The sequence below is a fragment of the Arachis ipaensis genome, chromosome B09, assembly GCF_000816755.2.
Source record: "Arachis ipaensis cultivar K30076 chromosome B09, Araip1.1, whole genome shotgun sequence".
In the NCBI taxonomy this organism is placed as follows: domain Eukaryota; kingdom Viridiplantae; phylum Streptophyta; class Magnoliopsida; order Fabales; family Fabaceae; genus Arachis; species Arachis ipaensis.
This window is the reverse complement of record NC_029793.2, coordinates 556,857-577,206: the sequence shown is the minus strand read 5'-3', so window position 1 is coordinate 577,206 and position 20,350 is coordinate 556,857. Positions and strand designations below refer to the sequence as shown.

The following is a 20,350-nucleotide window of genomic DNA, read 5'->3' as shown; positions in this document are numbered from 1 at the left end:
TATTTGTTGTTTTATTGTTTTTATTATATCTAAATTTACCATACAAACTTGTGATGTTTTCTTAATCAAAATAAGTACCTTTGTTTTTGGTATTTTTTTTGGTGAGCTAAGGGGCCCTAAGGCCTTTTTGGTAATAACTCATCCTGTGAGTAATTATAACTGGAACTGGCTTTTGGATCTGAATTAATTAGGCCCAAATAAGATACATAGAGGCCCAATAACGATGTGTGACGCACAATGAATAATCGGCCCAATAAAGCTTCCACTTTAAGAGACCCAATGAGGCCCAAAATGGAACACTATGGGTACCCGAATGGCGTGTTTTTTGTTTCCTCTTTAGCTCACAGTTCCAAGCTCAAATCACACACTCAGATCTGCATCTGCTCCTCTTTCTCTTCTCTCTCTCTCTCTGATCCAAAATTCCATTTCCATTGTATCAGAATTGCAGCGTAGTAGTAATAGGAGTAGCACCACCGACCAGCATTGCTAACTTCCTCTGAATCTCAGATCTGAAAATCTGAGAGATCCGAATTGCGATCCCAAAGAGAGAAATCGAGAAATGGAGAAGTCATGCAGCTTATTGGTGCACTTCGACAAGGGAACGCCGGCGCTGGCCAACGAGATTAAGGAGGCTCTCGAAGGAAACGACGCCGGTGCCAAGATCGAGGCTCTCAAGAAAGCCATCATGCTCCTCCTCAACGGTGAAACCATTCCACAGCTCTTCATCACAATCATTCGCTACGTGCTTCCCTCCGAGGATCACACAGTTCAGAAGCTTCTATTGCTCTACCTCGAGATCATTGACAAGACCGATTCGCGCGGCAAGGTGCTCCCTGAGATGATCCTCATCTGCCAGAACCTCCGCAACAACCTCCAGCACCCTAACGAGTACATTCGTGGTGTTACGCTCCGATTCCTCTGCCGTCTCAACGAATCCGAGATAATTGAGCCATTGATCCCTTCGATCTTGTCCAATCTCGAGCACCGCCACCCTTTCGTTCGCCGCAATGCGGTTCTTGCTGTTATGTCCGTGTATAAGCTTCCTCAGGGGGAGCAGTTACTCGATTCGGCGCCGGAGATCGTGGAGAAGTTCCTCTCGTCGGAGCAGGATCCTTCTAGTAAGCGAAATGCTTTCCTTATGCTGTTTTCTTGTGCCCAGGATCGCGCAATTAATTACTTGTTTACCAACATCGATAGGATTAATGACTGGGGGGAACAGTTACAGATGATAGTTTTGGAGTTGATTAGGAAGGTTTGTAGGACTAACAAGGGGGAGAAGGGAAAGTACATCAAGATTATTATATCTCTGTTGACTGCGCCTTCAACGGCTGTTATTTATGAGTGTGCTAGTACCCTTGTGTCACTCTCGTCTGCGCCCACTGCCATCAGGGCCGCAGCGAGCACTTATTGTCAGTTGTTGCTCTCCCAGAGCGATAACAATGTGAAGCTTATTGTCTTGGATAGGCTCAACGAGCTCAAGAGTTCTAATAGGGAGATCATGGTGGAGATGGTCATGGATGTCCTCAGGGCACTTTCGAGCCCCAATCTTGACATCAGGAGGAAGACTATTGATATTGCTTTGGAGCTGATTACTCCTAGGAACATTGATGAGGTTGTTCTGATGCTTAAGAAGGAGGTCGTGAAGACTCAAAATGGGGAGCAAGAGAAGAATGGTGAGTATAGGCAGATGCTTGTACAGGCTATCCATTCCTGTGCTGTTAAGTTCCCAGAGGTGGCAAGCACTGTTGTGCACCTGTTGATGGACTTCTTGGGGGATACCAATGTGGCTTCCGCCATGGATGTGGTAATATTTGTGCGCGAGATCATCGAGACCAACCCAAAGTTGCGCATTTCTATAATCACCAGGCTTTTAGATACATTTTACCAGATCCGTGCTGCTAGGGTGTGCTCGTGTGCGCTGTGGATAATTGGTGAGTATTGCTTGTCACTCTCAGAGGTTGAGAGTGGGATTGCTACCATCAAGCAGTGTCTTGGTGATCTCCCGTTTTACACAGTTTCAGAGGAAGGAGAGGGTGGCCAGGACGCATCAAGAACCACTCAGCAGGTAAACTCAACGACTGTTTCATCTAGGAGGCCTGCAATTCTTGCTGATGGGACTTATGCCACGCAAAGTGCTGCTCTTGAAACTGCCATGTCACCACCTACCCTTGTTCAGGGTCCACTTTCTTCTGTTGGCAACTTGAGATCACTGATCCTTTCAGGTGATTTCTTCCTTGGTGCTGTAGTTGCATGTACACTCACAAAACTTGTGTTGAGGTTGGAAGAGGTTCAGACTTCAAAAGTCGAAGTTAACAAAGCAACTTCACAGGCATTGTTGATCATGGTCTCGATGCTCCAGCTGGGTCAATCTTCAGTTCTCCCACATCCAATTGATAATGATTCTCATGACAGGATTGTCCTTTGCATTAGATTGCTGTGCAATACAGGTGATGAGATAAGGAAGATATGGCTGCAATCTTGCAGACAGAGCTTTGTGAAGATGCTTGCAGATAAGCAGCGTCGTGAGACCGAGGAGATTAAAGCAAAGGCTCAAATATCCAATGCACAACCTGATGATCTTATTGATTTTTACCATTTGAAGAGCAGGAAGGTACAATGGCAGTGTTCATTTAGTCTCTTTGTGAGATGTTTATGTATACATAACTAGATTACTATTTGGTTATATTCCTGTAGATTTTCTATTTGCATGTTTTTAATCATCACTAATGATTGTTGTTTGATTAATTTGTCTTTTTGAACTGATATCAAACTGTTTTATGTTATGCATTGCTAGAATTATTTAGTCATTATTCAATTGATTATGTAACAACTTTGTTGTGTTCACCATACACCTTGTGTTCCATTATCTCATCAAATACTTGTTGTGTATCTCGTGTTCTACATTTTTCAGGGCATGAGTCAACTTGAACTGGAAGATGAGGTGCAAGATGATCTCAAACGTGCTACTGGAGAGTTTACAAAGGATGCAGATGATGCTAATAAGCTCAATCGCATTCTCCAGCTCACTGGATTCAGTGATCCTGTTTATGCTGAAGCGTATGTAACAGTGCATCACTATGATATTGTCCTTGATGTTACCGTCATCAACCGAACCAAGGAGACTCTCCAGAATTTGTGTTTGGAGTTAGCAACCATGGGTGATCTTAAACTTGTTGAGCGTCCACAAAACTATACCCTGGCTCCAGAATCAAGCAAACAGATTAAGGCAAATATTAAGGTTTCTTCAACTGAAACAGGAGTTATATTTGGTAACATAGTCTACGAGACATCATCAAATGTTCTAGAGAGAACTGTTATTGTTCTAAATGATATCCATATTGATATCATGGACTACATCTCTCCTGCATCTTGTGCTGATGTGGCCTTCAGAACTATGTGGGCTGAATTTGAATGGGAAAACAAGGTATATATCTCTCATCTTTCCCTCATTTGGTATTACACTATTACTTTGTATAAAAAAAGAAATTATTGTTTTACCTTTACCCACAACATTAACAACCATTAAAAATATTATTGCGGGAAAGCTAGACACTTTAGAGTGAGTCATGGTCTGTGCTTTTAATATGTCCTTGCTGTTTTATTATGTGCTCTCAAAAGACAAAATTTGCAAATTTTTTTTCTGGACATCATTCTGTCTATGATAATTACATTCATATGGCTATCTTTTGATGGTTTGGAAAAAGAAATTGCTATGTTGGCAGTGAGGTTAGTATTTAAATTCTTTTATACCGGTCATAATTAGTGACTCAGTTCTGTTATAGTTGTTTGAAGTTTGGTATTACTGTTTTCTATGCTGGTTTATGGCTTGGTAAAATTGAGGTATTTCCTGACTGTGAGCCGAATAGATCTTGCTTTATTTTGTATTTTATTTGATTTAGGCACTATATAGAACTCTTCTATTAGTTTGTTAGTTTTATATACCAATTTTAACCTATGCTGTCTACTGTGAGTTATCATCTCTGTTGAGTAGGTACATGTATGAGTAACGTGTCCCAATTAAGAGATATATTAGTTTCTATACTTAATTATGAATCATGTATAATATACCATTATAATGCAAACAAATTTGCTATGATGTTATTATACCAAAAGTAATATTATAAAAAGTTATATCTGAAATGAACATAACATTACAAGAAAGTTATAAATAACCAAAATAGCTAAAAGAAGACAATAATACACATTAGCAAACTGCTCAGTTGTATTCTTTTAATCTGATTTTTTCTGTAAATAAATTTCTTTTACTGATTCTGTCCAAAAATGTAAAGTCTGCTGAGTTGCTGACTTTAGTCCAAGTACCAAACTAGTGGAGATGGAGAATATGAGAATAAGGAGAGAATTCACCTGTATAGGCTAGTACTAGCTATGTCTATGCAGGATGGCACTGGTTGAGACATACCCAAGAAAAAAGAACCAGAAGAAAAACACATAGGGACACACTGATGTAATTCATGTTCCTCTTGTTGATAGGGATACGGGAATTCAGAGCAATGCATTTCCAGACTACCTGAAATATGTTTTCTGATTCTAGTTTATCTTGATGAATTCTTGTTTCTCAGGTTGCTGTAAATACAGTAATACAAGATGAGAGGGATTTCCTGAACCACATTATCAAGTCAACAAATATGAAGTGCCTGACACCACCGTAAGTTCTTTTCCTGGTGTCTTATTGTCAACTCTATCTTTTACACGAAGGAATATTGTAACACACCTAAGCATTCAAACACCTCGACATGTTCTTGAGTTAAAGGCAATTGTGGCAATCGGTTGTCCAACGAAATGCCTGAATAACCAATATCTGGAATTTTTTTACCCCCAAATGCTTTTAAGAAATTGATGTTCTGCTGATTGGTTTCTTATTTGCCAATCCATATCATACGGAAACATTGATTTGTCAACTTGGGAAGAATACTTGGTTATTGTATGTTATATGTCACATATATGATCAGCTCACTGATGCATGGGCAATGTTATATCTTTTGATTATTTGATGACCCATGCCTTGCCATTAACTGATCTTCCTTAATCCTGGTTTTCATCTACTGTTGCTTTGTTTAGATCTGCATTGGAAGGGGATTGTGGTTTCCTGGCAGCAAACCTCTATGCTAAGAGTGTTTTTGGGGAAGATGCTTTAGTGAATGTGAGCATCGAGAAGCAATCAGACGGTAAATTGAGTGGATATATCAGAATAAGAAGTAAAACTCAGGGAATTGCACTAAGTCTTGGGGATAAGATAACTTTGAAACAGAAGGGAGCAGCTTGATTTGTAGCAGATGCCGTTTTTTCTTCTCTTCCGCTTGTATGTCTAAAATGTCAACATATGTAGCTTTTGGTGGCAGCTGACTCCAAGCTTGGTTTTACCTGGTTCAAATTCTTGTGGCTTTTGGTAGCAGCCGACGCGTTAGTATTAAATTTTTACCCTTTTGGAGTTCGAAATTTTTGTCTGTAATTCTTTCCTTGGATGTTATTACTTGAGAGAAATCTTTATTACCCATCTTTCATTTTTCAACACATGGGGGTGGACATCATATATTTGATATGAGAATCGATCAAATAACTATTTGTACTGGCTGGTTTTACATATCTGCGTTGCCTTTGGATATTGATATTGTAGTTATACTATATTAATGATTAATGATTAGTGATTTCGTCCCTGAGTCGCATCTATTTTAAAGCTTTGTTATCATGCTAGCCTAGATATCTTTGGTTATTTAATCAAACCATTACTCTGAAGTGGTTCTTTCTTTCTCTAGGTTCTATTGTCGGTGAATGTTGGTCTAGATGGAGCTCAATGCTTATCGCTTATCGTGGAACATGTTTACAGTGGCCAATCCTTGTACTATTCGTCCTCTTTATGGTTTGTTTCATTTATTGGGAGCAAAGGGAAAGAAAATAAGATACACGAAACCTAGCTTTTCATTAATTTGGGACTTGAGGTATGATTAAATCAAAAGGAACAAAAGTGGGAAGAAAGAGATACTTTTGTAGTTTAGAAACAACGAAAAAATAAGATTACAATTATTCAATTAATGGAGGAAGTTACAAATAAACAATAAAAGTACTTAAATGGACCCCATTAGTCAAATAAGTGGGTGTGAAATAAAAAGTTATCTCAAAATCACTTATTGTAGTTTGTGATTTTTTATTTTCCTCGTATCCCTCCTAGAAGCCCCCATTCTAACATAATAATTGTTTGCATGACATTTATTACTCGGTAAAGGATAATAGCAATGCATTTGGTTGAGAAATTGTTGACGTAGTTGAAACAAGAGTAAGCATGTTTTGGTCTTCAAACTCAACAAGAAAGAAAGTTAGTTGCGCTAATATTACCCGAATTCAAGGAAGTTCTACCGCCTGGTTGGTGAGGTTCCGGGAATATTTTAATTGCTTTGCAAGTGAAGTTTTGTTGCTTTTCACTCACTTTGTTGAGTTTGGTGAAAGAAAGTGAATGGGGCAATTCAGAAGAAACCAACAAAGATCATCTTTTTCCAGAGACCAAACTTCATTTGCAAAACGTTAAATCATTAATGCAATCTAAATAGCCAAAGTTAGCAATCATTTTGAGATTAAAACACTTGATTGCCAACGTCTTTTTGAGATGGAAGAAAAGCAGAACCTTGATGCTGCAAGAAAGTGCTTGCTAGCTAGCTTGGAAACATCAAGTGCTATTGGTTCTGCATTAGATGAATCTGGATCAAGATTGGAGCTTCTTCGCCAGCGATGTCAATCCCTGCAAACTTCATTCAGACCAATCTCCATGCAGAAATGCTCGTTCATCGACGTTGGCAACGGTATAGATAGTGTTCTATGTTCTGCTGCTGCTGTCCTCAAGGTGTTTGAATTTGTGCAGCATTTGGAGAATTCTCTATTGACAGACGCTGGTTCCGATCTATGCTCTTATGTTTCAGACGCCAAGAAGCTTGAAGAAGCCTTGAAGCTTCTCACTGATAATTGCACGTTAGCAATTGGCTGGTTGCAGGGTGTTCTTGACTTCTTACAAGACAAAGCGATCACCAATGAGTTTTACCTCTTTCAGGTGAAGAAATCCTTGAGGATACTGCGAGAATTGCAAGCCGCGGAAGAGGGAGCTCGAGTCAATGGAGGTTTTCTCAGCGCAGCCTTAGACAATCTAGAGACTGAGTTCCAAAGACTTCTGATGGCAAACTCAATGCCCATTCCTTTGGTTTCGTTAGGTTCACACATCACAACACAAGCTTTGCCAGGTTCTGTTATGGGGAAGTTGCAGGCCATCATTGAGAGGTTAAATGCAAACAGCAGACTAGACAAGTGTAAATCTATATATGTTGAAGTTCGAGGGAGGAATGCTCAAAGAACTTTGAACACTTTAGACTTGAGCTACCTTGAGATTCCAACAGCTAAATTTGAGGATGTCAGGGAAATAGCGAGTTACATAGACCAATGGGGCATTGATTTGGAGTTGGTTGTCAAGAACCTGCTTGATACTGAGTACATGCTATCTTGCCGTGTCTTTGAGAAGATTGGTAGAGAAGCATCGACCGAGTGTTTTGCCAGGATCGCCATCAGGTCAGGAATTCTTTCTTTCATTCTATTTGGAAGGAATGTTTCGGAGAGTAGAAACGATCCCTACAAGTTGTTGAACCTGCTGGACATATTCAGTGTGTTAGATGATCTTAGACTAAAATTCAACCAACTTTTTGGGGGGAAGGCCTGTGAAGAAATTAGAATCGCGACAAAGGATCTTGTCAACAAAGTTGTTAATGGTGCCTGTGAGATATTCTGGCAACTTCCGGCACAAGTGAAGCTGCAAAGGCCAAGTTCTCCTCCCCGAGATGGCGGTGTCCCTAAGCTGGTAAGCTTTGTAACTGATTACTGCAATCAGCTGCTTAATGATACATATCTACCACATTTGAAAAAGGTCCTAGAAATTCATCTTAGTTGGAGAAATGAAACATATGAAGAGGGTATTGTTTTCACACAAATATATGACACAATCAAGGAAGTTGCAGTTAATCTTGATTCTTGGTCAAAGGCCTATGAAGATATCACATTGTCCTACATTTTCATGATGAATAATCATTGCCATTTCTACAATTTGAGGGGTACCATGCTTGGGGATATGATGGGAGATACTTGGTTAGGAGCACATGAACAGTACAAGGACTATTATGCAGCACTTTATTTGAGGAATAGCTGGGGAAAGCTTCTATCAATTATTGTTCAAAAAGACTTACTTTCATCCTCATTGAGTAGCCAAGATTTGGGAAAGAGATTGCATGCTTTCAATGTAGCTTTTGATGAGAGGTACAAGAAGGAATCTAGTTGGACAATTTGTGATGAAGCCTTGAGGAAAAACATTTGCAAGCATTTGGTGGAATGTATTGTACCAATCTATAAGGCCTATGTGAAGAATTACAACTTGTCAATCGAGAATGAAGGTATGGTTGCAAAGCATATCAAATATACAGCAGAGAGTTTGGAGAATAAGATTTGGTCTATGTTTCAGCCAAAGCTGAAGAAGAATGGGAGTGTCAAGCATGCAGATTGGACTAGTAAAATAAAACAAGTTAGCAAAAGTTTTCGCTTCACTCTAGCTGCTAAGTAGTTAATGTATGTCATTTCCTTGTTATTTTGGCAAAAATCAAGGTAAATGAATGTACTCTAAATCTACATATTATGTTTGAAAATAAGTAGTGTTATAACGACTATTTTACTTATAAGTTATAACCAAGTGAAATATGGAAACAAAAATAAAAAATTTGTATCATGTATATAATTTTCCTTTTAAGAAAAATCGTATTATTAATCCTCTTATGTTACACTATTCTTATGCTCCTTATACATAATATATGCTACACGCATTGGATGATTTCTGATCTTTCCACAAACCAAACCTCAAATACTGCTCCAATAGGCTTCATTAAACTCAAAACTACGTCAAACTTAGAATCAATCCATTAAGATCCCAACAAGAATCCTCACAAATCATGAATTAAATAAAAAGAATTACATAGCTTCACCGATGATTCGTATTTGTTGACAAACCAGTAAGTGGTTACACCAACTACAACTCAAGACTTTATGTGCTTCAATTGTTTAACCTTCTCAAAGTCTAGAGGCTGGAAATTTCTTTCAACCTCCCAAGCTAGTTGTGACATACAATTAAATGTTGACTTGGCACCCTTTTCGTCCGTGACTTCTCGAGGGAAAGGAATGCGGACCTCGAATATGCCTTTTTGAGTCGATAACAAGCGCATGTCAAACCCCAAGCGATCAACCCATATCATCTTTGCTTCTAAGACCTTGAATGAGAAATCCAAGTCATTGCATAAGGTTTGAACTAATTTAGTTAAGCAATGTTCTATAGGAGCAAATTGCAGCACCAAAGTAAAACAAATATAGTTTTAGGTGCAAACCTGGAAATCCAAATCAACATACACATTGCAAAAGCGAATAATGTCTTCCATATTGTTGGTGTTAATCTCACTGACTAACTTTTCTGCAAACTGTCGTAGAGGATCAGGTTGAGCATTTTTGTAATCTAAAGAGCTGATCCATTCCCCATCCTAGAACACATGGGAACAGGTTACTTCCAAGATTGATTTCAAATGTTAACTGTTGGAAAATGGAAACTAAGCCAGCAGCAATAACAAGAAAACATCACACCTCTTGAAAGTCTTCCAACTGAAGAACCCTATCTACAGCAACAATGTACATAAGATCTTGATCCACTTCTTCTCCGAACCTCTTCCCCCACAATGAAACAAGGCGCTGCACAATGGCAGGGGATGCCAAACAATGAGGACTAAGATCTCATCAAAACACAAGCACAGTAGAACACTACATGTTCCTATAACCATGCCAACAAAAACCATACCAAAATATAAAAGCTTCCTTCTAGTAAAGTCATAGGCGAAATTAGTCATAGATGGTGAACTGAATCTAAATATGATTTAACAAGTGAGAAGAAAGAAACAGACCTTGGTTACACTCAAATCTTGTGGCTTCGTGAGGGTGCCTTGAAGTGTACACTGAGGAGTGCGCAACCCAGATTGGTTCAACTGATGAACAAAAAGTTCAAATCAATCTCTTCAATACAAATTCCTCCAACTAACATGTCCTCTAACTAAACTAACTAATACATATCAAATGAGTAAATGAGAAATTTATATTGATCAACTTAATTTCCAGAACATATTACATATACTTTGATCTCATCTAGAGTATAATATGTTATAACAGAATAGAACTAGTAACTGAAAGTATAACTAACTTACAACTACCTTAACTAACTAACTGTCTATCTATCTATATGTAATAAAACATTTTCTTTTATTTTTTGGAATCATTCATAGTAATTACAACTTAATTGGTTATAAGAAGCATAATTTAAAATGATGAGAAGGAGGCAGAGAAGCTTTAGCATTAGCAATGGCACCTGAACGTGGAGGGAAGAAGGGGTTTGAGGAGAGAAGGGAAAAGTGGGATTCAAGAAGAAGAAAGGGGTGCCTTCATGAGGGTCAACGGCGAACCTGACGCCAATGGCCAAAGGGGAAGAAGAACCCTCATGACCCTCTTTGGTCAAAGCAGAGAGGGTTCCCACAGTGGCAAGCTCCATGATGGTTCTAGAAACCTCTGCTGGGAAGGGCTTCTTGTTGTTGTGAGTGCTCAATTCGAAATGGGGTGCTTCTGAAACCGCGGAAAGGGAGCATTTTGGAGGCTTAAAGGAAGAGAAGTTGCTGAAATGGAAGTGGGTTCTGTTGGTCTTCGAATTTGGTGTGAAGGGAGGTGCAGCTACGTGGCGAGCGGGAATGGAGCTATGAAGAAGCATTGGATTTGAGGTTTGAATGAGATCACAGTGCAGATGCAAAGGAAGAAGATGAAGAAGAAGAAGAAGGAGGAGGATGATAACGTTGATGCGTTTGGAATTGGCCAATAATGGAACCACAACCAAGCTTGCTTTTTAATTTATACACTAATTTCGTATTTCCAGGTGTAAATTGTAATAGCTCATGATCATAATTTTTTATTTGTTTATTTTACTTTTAGATCAGTGGTAGTTTATTTGTATCAATATATATCAAAGTCATTTATAACATTAATTTTTGAAACAAAAGTTAAAAACTAGGCTAAAATTTTTATATATAAATAATTTTAGTGTGAAATATAAAAAGAGGAGTGTAGATGGTAGTAACTTTTGTGATTTGTAGCTATCAAATAGTCATCAATGATGATTTTAATGGTGTGAAATTGGTGTGAAATTTCATCCAATTGCTCACTTTTTCTTACTGGTTATGGTTACATGTTCTATAATAAAAAAATTATTATTTTTTTTTACCAAAGTTAGGAGACTCGAACCCACAACCTCTTAATTGAGTATAGGGAGACTATGCCATTTGAGCTATTACTCATTAGCAAAATTTGGAAAGATAGGAGACTCAAACCCGCAACCTCTTAATTGAGTATGGGGAGTCTATGCCGTTTGAGCTATTACTCATTGGCACCTAATTTCGTAAGAACTATACCTTTATTATTTTCAAAACAAGCATTAATTAATATAATCTAAATTGTAATGTAATGTATATGTATCTGAAACGACATTGCGTTTAGTGAGTGCATATTCATTACGCAGCGTTTGACTCACCAACCTCTCTACCTGCGAGGCTGCGACCTTCTCCCATGGAGGTAGCAGCATCAACAACTACAACTCAGTGGTGGTGGGGGCGCCACTCAACTCCTCCCTCCTTTCCCCGAAAAACTAGCTTCCTCCGTCTCCATCCACGCTTTCCGAACTTCACAGGTCAGTCACATAGCAACAGTAACACTACTTCTTCCTCATGCTGCTGCTTCTTCAATTTGATATATCGGTATGTATCACCCAAACAAACCTCAAAGGACAAAGTTGGATTCTTTTTTGGTTGTTGGTAACAGGTTTGGGAGCTGCGTGTGGAAGCAGAAGAAGCAGTGAAGTGAACGTGTCCCCTTGGGATGATAAACCCTTTGAGATGCTTCCAAATGGGAAAAGGGTTTACTTTGATGAACAGGATGTGGTCACTTTTCTTGATCCTCCTAATGAATTAGTGCCTTTGGACCCTTCTTCTTATAACCCTGCTGCTTATCTTTGGTTAGTCACTCTCTGCTCCACACTTCACACTTCACACTTATGAATTATGATGATGGAATTTTTTTCTTGATTCTTCATCAGTTATAGGAAATGCTCCATTTGTCTTACTTATCATTTCTTTAGTAGTTGGTGGAATCTTAGTTGATTGTTGATGTCATCAATTATAGGAAATAGTTTCATTTGTCTCTGTTACTATTATTATTATTAACAGACAAAATATGAAAGTTTTGTGACTTTTGTACTAATTTTATATGCTACCATGTCCTATTGTATCACATTTGTGCTTCATAGCTTCATAGTCTATCCCATGATTATCATTTGTGATTATGTAATGTCAGTGTGCTGCTGTGAGGGAATACATTGCAACTAGATTTTTGGTTCAATAATGTCACCTTCATTTTCAGGAAAAAGATTGAAGATATTCCTGAGGAAAGACGTCATCGACTGCTGCTTCTGTTAAAACCTAGGTATGTTCCTCTCTCCTTTATGGAAATACTTATATTCAGTAACTTAAATTTGTATTTCAAATTGATCTTTACTAAGTATGAGAGTGTACATCTTTGGGAGATTTTTGCAGACTTGTATCAATCGCTTGGCAGATAGCAGGTTCGCGATATGAGGATTCCAAGCTTGTAAAGAAAAGTGCATCGCAGTTGTTTGCCAACTCCAACAAAGATGATGTTATGCTTGAATATTATAACTGCCGAACAACTGGAGGTTAGTCAGGTGAATCGGTTCATTGTTATTGTAGGTACTGGTCATACATTAATATAATGAATGCATTCTGTTCCCCATTACTCCATGCTGTTCTTGGAGAGGAGCAAAATGGAAATGAATTAAAAAATACAGTCCCCATGAAAAGGCCTATGGACTTGTTTCTTTTTCCTAGTTTCATGTAAACATATCAATTTCATCCTGCTCTTTATAATAGCTTCTGCTTGCAAAACTCTTCTACTATTGTACTTGAATGTATCTTTTTTGGTTGAAAAGAAAAGAAAAAAAAAAGAAATTCTGTGTGTGTGTGAAGAGAGAGAGAGTGTGTGTAGTTCTCCTTCCATATTTAGCCCGTCTTAATCTTTTAAAGCTAAGGTTATCAATTTTGAACATTTGTGTCATAGGACCAATGCCACTTTCCTGGATAAATTCCTACAGAAAGGTAAACTCACGATTCCTTTTTGCTCTTTGCTGTTTGTAAAATTTATTTGAAGACTCTGGTTGATTTGTCTGCTACTTTTAAAGGCTATATTTTCTTGCACTGATGGGAAGGCCTATGGACGTCTCATTGGTAAGTTTATTACTTTTTGGCTGAGAAATGCATGGATGCCTTTGCTCAGTTACTGATTCAAGTGACATATGGCGATGAACTTACGTACCATTTCTTTTTCTTATATATCTCTAGTTTGCAATGTTCCAACTGTGTATATCACCTTTATCTCGAATCACTTGCAGCAGCAACTAGGCTAAACAAAAGAAAGAAAAAAAAGTAACATTATAGTTTTTTTAATTGATTTATACCTTGAATCTTTGTATATTCATGCAATATTGTAATTGATGAGATGAACATTCATTTTTACTTGTCAATTTTCTCTGCTAGAGAGGAAGAAAAAAGAAATGGTGACAAGTGACAACTTTTATGAGGAACTTTTATGATTGATCTGGTGTGTTGATTGTTCATATTGATCAAATAAAATAGCTATTATTAGAACAGATCAACAGAATATGTGCCCATACACAGAAGGAAAAATTAAAAGAAAATAAGAAACATCTAAATTTTCTAATTACAATATTTGAAATCTCTCCATAATGATGTCAACCTTGTATAGTATCACTCTTCACTTTTTTAGATTGTGATTTCATAATGTCGAGCATAGAACTATAGTTGGAGATTGAAGAGGTTTCAAATGTTAGTCTTCCTTTAAATATGCTGATGTCATTGTGGTTTAATGAAGGATCTTTGAGGAATGTATTCGAGTTGATCGACCTTTTTTTATTTTGTTATTTGGGGTGCCCTTATGGGTTGTGGGTGCATCATGGTTACAAGGTTATACTTGATTGTCCTTACTATTAACATCTTTTTCTGAATTTCACAACAACTCAGGTGGATCAATTTTGGCCCCATTTGCTGACTCTTTTGCTCCTTTGTATTTTGCACTGAGAGACATTAAGGAAGTTATGCCAACTGAGCAGCCTTGTGATTTAGCATATGAATTTGGGGATGGACTTTTTGATGTGAAAGAATTCCCACAAGGCTTTCCAAAACCTGGTAAGCACCATTTGTTTCTTTCATACAATGTGTTTCTGACTGTACGTTCATATTGCATCTTCATACCATTAACTGAATTCTAAACTCGCCATAATTTTACTCTAAACTTCTCTATGATAGATTTCAGCATGGTCTACTACTGTGTCATTGTTTTCTTGGTGACCCTTTTACCACTTCATATGTTTCTTATTCTGTTGTGTGATTATACAACATATAACAAACAGGGTGGCTATGCATCGTTTAAGGTGCTGGCACGTGCCGAATTTATTAAATTTCAGTTGTCTCTGGGTTTTGCAGTTAAACATCCATACCCTTTCAACGATCAACTTGTTATATATATCCGTCATATAGGTCCAGGGGTTTGTATAGGTCAAGCATGGCAAGAGGGAACAAAGATAGAGCAAGTGCCACGAAAATTATGCAGCGAAATTTTAATGGTGAAGGATTATAGATCATTGTGAGATCATTGAATGAATTATTTGTTATACAACCAAGTGATAATAACGTGCCAATGTCTCAAAGGCATGCTTGAAGGAGATATGATTGCATTGCATCCAATGTTTGCTGTTTAGTTAGAGATGGAACAGAGTGTATAGCTTGTTAAGAGAATTGCATGCTGTTAGAGGTTACTTTATTGAGAAGTGACTGCCACAGTGTTTCGATCATAGCAGTGTATTTATATCCTTATTCATTGTACTTTGTAGACATTGATTATTCTGGTTGAAAAATAAATACAAGTAGTTACATTAGTTGTTTATTTGAAATTCAAAATGTAATGATTTTGTTAGGAGTGTACTTACATATTCACCTTTATTCACATCAGCATGCAATAAACAGAAAGTATTTACAATCTCTTCTGGGATTTAAACCTGTTTTCATTCTAAATGTCTCTCAAAACACTTCAGAGCACAGCATACACGCGAACTAAAACTCTTAATAAAAAATGGTCATATGAACAGGGTTTTGTTTTCACCAGCTTAGGAAGGCCAAGATTGGCATATAAGATTATTATTGATTGAATCGTTCTTATATTCTAATAATTAATGATAACGAAAAGGTTTATTTGATAAACTAATCTCTATAGTTGACATATTTCCATGTTAAATATGGTGTTACGTAGCAGTTGCACGTTGCACCTAAACTAGAATGCTTCTTCTTCTTTCTTTTTTTCGTTACTCTTGTTTTTTGTCATGTATTTTCTTTTCTTTATTCTCTTTTTGTTTTTTAAAAAAAGAAAAAATAATGAAAAGAAAAAGGAAGAAGAGAAAAAGATGCAGAAAAAGGAAGAGAAGGAAAAAAAAAATACTATGATGATGATAACGAAGAAATATGAGGAGAAAGAAGAAGAACGCAAAGAAAAAATGCGCTTAACATAAATTTGATTTGGTTTAACTTAGTTAAAAGAAAATTTAATTATCTAACATTTCTTTTTCAATACCAATAAATACATATACTCCAAGAGATAACAGATCGACCAAATAACACCTATTATGTTAGGTAAGAGTTATTTAAACTAATTAATTTAAATATATTTTGATAAGTTTTAATAACTTTATATTATACGATTTAACATAAAAAGTGAAAACATTGTCCCATATAGAATTTATTGGGCCTTTATGTAATATATTGGGCTTTTATTTCGTTTCTTCCACCCTTAAATTTAAACACTCTTAAGGATTACACTCAAATTTGAAATCGCAGAGACTCGCACGAAATTCTTCTCCATCTCTGTTTCTTCGTAAGTTTCTCTTCTTCTCTTCGTTTTTAGTGCTCTGAATTTGGATTTTCTTCGCGATTTAGGTTCTCCTTCAAATCATTATCACATTATTTACAATTGCAACAGCTCAATCCTGAATGCTAATTCGTTTCTTTCTATTGTTAGTGCTCTGAATTTGGATTTTCTTCGCGATTTACGTTCTCCTTCAAATCATTATCACATTATTTACAATTGCAACAGCTCAATCCTGAATTCTAATTCGTTTTTTTCTATTGTGTAGTTCTAGTTTTGGAAAATTCGGTTTCACGTTCTATGCTAGGGTTTCACACTAGTCACAGTTCAGTATTATGTGTGCCTTGTTTTTAAGTAAAGAAAGATTATTAGATGAATTTTGAATTTTCTAATGTTTTTTGTTCATATTCATAAAGTTGGATCTAGATTTAGAACGAAAATATCTTTTATGTGTGAATTTTGGGTTGAATGTTTGCTGATTTTGAAGAGGCTTAACTTTGCTTGTTAAGTGAGGATTCTTGTTAACTTTGCTGATTTAATTCTCCTTTTGTTGTTCTAGGATGGCTCACAGCGATGACGATGTTCTAGGTCTGGGAAATAAGACTGTGAGCGGCACCAAAAGGAAGTCTCCCGGTGACTCCTCAGAAGAAGAAAAGGAGAAGGATGACAGTTTGGAATCCCTGAGAAGGAAGATAACAAAAGAGCAAGGATAGAAGAGGAGAATGTCCCTGAAGAGGAAGAGCAGAATCAAATTGGAGAATTAGGTTGCAATCTTGATGTTGCAAACCAAATGATGAACAATTCTGACTCCTTTTTGTTACTCAAAAGGTCTCCTCTTGAGGCCAGGGATTACTCCCTCATGACCAAATAAGGAAGCTGAGTAATCCCTGGCCTCAACAGGAGACCTTTTGAGTAACAAAAAGAGCCAGAATTGTTCATCATTTGGTTTGCAACATCAAGATTGCAACCTAATTCTCCAACTTGATTCTGCTCCTCCTCTTCAGGAACATTCTCCTCTTCTATCCTTGCTCTTTTGTTATCTGGATATTCTTCATTCTCAGGGGATTCCAAACTGTCATCCTTCTCTTTTTCTTCTTGTGAGGAGTCACCGGGAGACTTTCTTTTGGTGCCGCTCACAGTCTTATTTCCCAGACCTAGTGTGACACATTTTCACGGATTCCAAGTGCTTAATTGGTGTCGAATCGATGAGGGTACTACTGCAGAGGATGTTGCTGCCCTGGCAGCTCCAGACAATTGAGGCGAATGCTTTTGTGCAGAGTATGTCAATGATAGTGATATATGGAAATAAGTGAAAATTAGGAATTTATGCATATGTGAGATTGATGTTGTTTGGTGTTATGTAATAGTTTGTCATCATCATCTTGGTGATATGATCAGCCAAGTAGAAATTTCATAGTCTATTCCATGAATATCAATTGTGATTATGTAAAGAAAAGTGCATCCAATTCCAACAAAGATGATGTGATTTTTGAAGAGGAGCAACGAATGCATTCTGTTCCCCATTACTCCATGCTGTTCTTGGAGAGGAGCAAAATGGAAATGAATTATAATATACAGTCCCCATGAAAAGGCCTATGGACTTTTTTCTTTTTCCCAGTATCATGTAAACATAAATCAGAGTGATTAAAAAATGTCTTCCCTATTTAGCTCCTCAACTATGATACCAAAAATTTTCTAATTTGACATAACTTGAATTTAGAATCCCTTAAGTTGAATTAGGAACTGTTTCTTTCTCTGCTTTTTAATAGCTTCTGCTTGCAAAACTCTTCTGCTATTTACTTGAATGTATCTTTTTTGGTTGAAAAGAAAAGAAAACAAAGAAATTCTAAGAGAGCGAGAGTGTTTGTGTGTGTAATTCTCCTTCCATATTTAGACCCTCTTAATCTTTAAAAGCTAAGGTTATCAATTTTGAACATTTGTGTCATAGGACTGATGTCACTTTCCTGGATAAATTCCTACAGAAAGGTAAACTCAATTCCTTTTTGCTCTTTGCTCTTGTAAAATTTATTTGAAGGCTCTGGTTGATTCATCTGCTACTTTTAAAGGCTATATTTTCTTGCACTGATGGGAACGCCTATGGACGACCCGTTGGTAAGTTTATTACTTTTTGGCTGAGAAATGCATGGATGCCTTTGCTCAGTTACTGATTCAAGTGACATATGGCGATGAACTTACTTACCATTTCTTTTTCTTATATATCTCTAGTTTGCAGTGTTCCGACTATGTATATCACTTTTATCTCGAATCACTTGCAGCAGCAAGTAGGCTAAACAAAAGATAGAAAAAAGTAACATTATAGTTTTTTTAATTGATTTATACCTCGAGTCTTTGTATATTCACACAATATTGTAATTGATGAGATGAACACTCGCTTTTAATTGATTTCTTAATGTTTCGAGCATAGAACTATAGTTGGAGATTGAAGGTTTCAAATGTTAGTCTTCCTTTAAATATGCTGATCTTTGAGGAATGTATTTGAGTTGATCGACGTTTTTTATTATTTTGTTCTTTGGGGGTGCCCTTATGGGTTGTGGGTGCATCATGGTTACAATGTTATACTTGATTGTCCTTACTATTAACATCTTTTTCTGAATTTCACAACAACTCAGGTGGATCAATTTTGCATGGTGTCAGAGGTAAGGTAACTTTATTGAGAAGTGACTGCCAGTGTGTTTCGATCATAGCAATGTATTTATATCCTTATTCAGACTCAAGGTAGTTTGTACTTTATAGACATTGATTATTCTGGTTGAAAAATGAATACAAGTAGTTACATTAGTTGTTTATTTGAAATTCAAAATGTAATGATTTTGTTAGGAGTGTACTTACATATTCACCTTTATTCACATCAGCATGCAATAAACAGAAAGTATTTACAATCTCTTCTAGGATTTAAACCTGTTTTCATTCTAAATGTCTCTCAAAACACTTCAGAGCACAGTATACACACGAACTAAAACTCTTAATAAAAAATGGTCATATGAACAGGGTTTTGTTTTCACCAGCTTAGGAAGGCCAAGATTGGCATATAAGATTATTATTGATTGAATTGTTCTTATATTCTAATTAATGATAACGAAAAGGTTTATTTGATAAACTAATCTCTATAGTTGACATATTTCCATGTTAAATATTGTGTTACGTAGCAGTTGCACGTTGCACCTAAACTTTTGCAGCTGTTGCACTCGCAATTTTGTCAAATCGAACCGATACAAAACATAAATTATATAGCATTTCATGATAGGGAGATACTCCCATAAAAATGTTCAAAACATCTTTTTTTTAAGTTGTTAATGTGTTACATTGTGATTGGTGTATTTAAATAATCGGTTTAGTATTTATTATTTAAATTCGGTTCGATCTGGTTGGTTTAAATAAACCGGACCGGATCATGCTTAATTAATTTTTTTTATTAAATTTCTGATACGACGTCGCTCAGCGTTCTTAAGCGACCTTCTCCTCCCTCACCGTCTCTCTCTCACCGTCGCTCAGCGTTCTTCACTCAGTCGCGCTCGCGCGCCTTCCCTACCCTCGTTGTCGCCGGAGGCAGAAGCAGCAGGTCCTGGGACTGGTCATCTTCGTCGTACCCTGTCTCGTCACCGTCTCTCAGTCAGTCCCGCACCTTCGTTGCGCTCGTCGTTGCCGGAGGCAGAAGCAACAGGTCCCGGGGATTCCTCCTTGCCGCCAGCTTCCTTCGCACAACCAGAAGCTGGTCCCAATTTGGTGAGTTCTTACAAATTCCCCAGTTCTTTCCTTTTCTGTTTTGTTGCTGCCTTTGATTTTGGTGCTGAAAATATCACTGAACTAGTCACCCTTTTGTTGCTGAAAATAATCACCGACTGTCAATTCGTCACTGATTATCACTGAACCCTGAATAATTTGTTGTTGAAACTATCACTAAGCTAATTTTTTGTTGCTGAAAATCATCATTGAGATGAATATGGTACTGATTATAGAATTTTTATGGAATAATTTTTTCACTTTTACGTATATAGAATTAAAAAGAGAAAGAAAACGAGTCTGGTTGTGAATGCATTATTGATATTGAAACTTATTTGCCAAAGCTCCATCCTATGTAAACAAATGAGAAGACAAATGACATTACATTGGGGTTTTTCTCTTGTGTGGAACAACTAATTTGTCTTTATGCACATTGATGATCATGCTAGGCGCTTCAATTGAACTTTTTGGTTGGTGGAGTTAACTCAGATTT

General features: G+C 37.1%; 4 protein-coding genes and 1 long non-coding RNA gene across 5 annotated transcripts; 3 read left to right on the top strand and 2 right to left on the bottom strand.

Annotated features, from left to right (window-relative positions):
• Positions 336–5,675, top strand: LOC107617642 (coatomer subunit beta-1). The gene is made up of 4 exons (XM_016319454.2): positions 336–2,611; positions 2,912–3,424; positions 4,581–4,666; positions 5,080–5,675. The coding sequence occupies exons 1-4, from the start codon at positions 560–562 to the stop codon at positions 5,282–5,284; spliced, it is 2,856 nt and encodes a 951-aa protein (XP_016174940.1). The 5' UTR covers positions 336–559; the 3' UTR covers positions 5,285–5,675.
• LOC110266255 lies at positions 4,709–5,087 on the bottom strand. The gene is made up of 2 exons (XR_002353372.1): positions 4,959–5,087; positions 4,709–4,919 (listed from the first exon to the last, which is right to left on the bottom strand). It is a non-coding gene; the product is annotated as an uncharacterized LOC110266255 (long non-coding RNA).
• LOC107616670 (exocyst complex component EXO70A1) lies at positions 5,803–8,689 on the top strand. Its single transcript, XM_016318622.2, has one exon. The coding sequence runs from the start codon at positions 6,620–6,622 to the stop codon at positions 8,603–8,605; it is 1,986 nt and encodes a 661-aa protein (XP_016174108.1). The 5' UTR covers positions 5,803–6,619; the 3' UTR covers positions 8,606–8,689.
• On the bottom strand, positions 8,879–10,955 carry LOC107619166 (glutamyl-tRNA reductase-binding protein, chloroplastic). Its single transcript, XM_016321406.2, has 5 exons — positions 10,439–10,955; positions 9,981–10,061; positions 9,667–9,771; positions 9,417–9,566; positions 8,879–9,302 (listed from the first exon to the last, which is right to left on the bottom strand). The coding sequence occupies exons 1-5, from the start codon at positions 10,829–10,831 to the stop codon at positions 9,072–9,074; spliced, it is 960 nt and encodes a 319-aa protein (XP_016176892.1). The 5' UTR covers positions 10,832–10,955; the 3' UTR covers positions 8,879–9,071.
• On the top strand, positions 11,593–15,151 carry LOC107618711. Its single transcript, XM_016320843.2, has 8 exons — positions 11,593–11,800; positions 11,932–12,124; positions 12,529–12,591; positions 12,702–12,841; positions 13,243–13,280; positions 13,364–13,409; positions 14,223–14,387; positions 14,685–15,151. The coding sequence occupies exons 1-8, from the start codon at positions 11,680–11,682 to the stop codon at positions 14,846–14,848; spliced, it is 930 nt and encodes a 309-aa protein (XP_016176329.1). The 5' UTR covers positions 11,593–11,679; the 3' UTR covers positions 14,849–15,151.

Bases quoted from the DNA above. Each gene is read 5' to 3' on its own strand.
- LOC107617642 (XM_016319454.2), top strand. From the start codon at position 560: ATGGAGAAGTCATGCAGCTTATTGGTGCACTTCGACAAGGGAACGCCG. The intron at 2,612-2,911 runs GTACAATGGCAG...TACATTTTTCAG, and splicing joins ACCATTTGAAGAGCAGGAAG to GGCATGAGTCAACTTGAACT. The intron at 3,425-4,580 runs GTATATATCTCT...CTTGTTTCTCAG, and splicing joins AATTTGAATGGGAAAACAAG to GTTGCTGTAAATACAGTAAT.
- LOC107616670 (XM_016318622.2), top strand. From the start codon at position 6,620: ATGGAAGAAAAGCAGAACCTTGATGCTGCAAGAAAGTGCTTGCTAGCT.
- LOC107619166 (XM_016321406.2), bottom strand. From the start codon at position 10,831: ATGCTTCTTCATAGCTCCATTCCCGCTCGCCACGTAGCTGCACCTCCC. The intron at 9,567-9,666 runs GTGTGATGTTTT...CATGTGTTCTAG, and splicing joins AGTTGGAAGACTTTCAAGAG to GATGGGGAATGGATCAGCTC. The intron at 9,303-9,416 runs GTTTGCACCTAA...TTCTCATTCAAG, and splicing joins ATGTTGATTTGGATTTCCAG to GTCTTAGAAGCAAAGATGAT.
- LOC107618711 (XM_016320843.2), top strand. From the start codon at position 11,680: ATGGAGGTAGCAGCATCAACAACTACAACTCAGTGGTGGTGGGGGCGC. The intron at 11,801-11,931 runs GTCAGTCACATA...TGTTGGTAACAG, and splicing joins ACGCTTTCCGAACTTCACAG to GTTTGGGAGCTGCGTGTGGA. The intron at 13,410-14,222 runs GTAAGTTTATTA...ACAACAACTCAG, and splicing joins GGCCTATGGACGTCTCATTG to GTGGATCAATTTTGGCCCCA.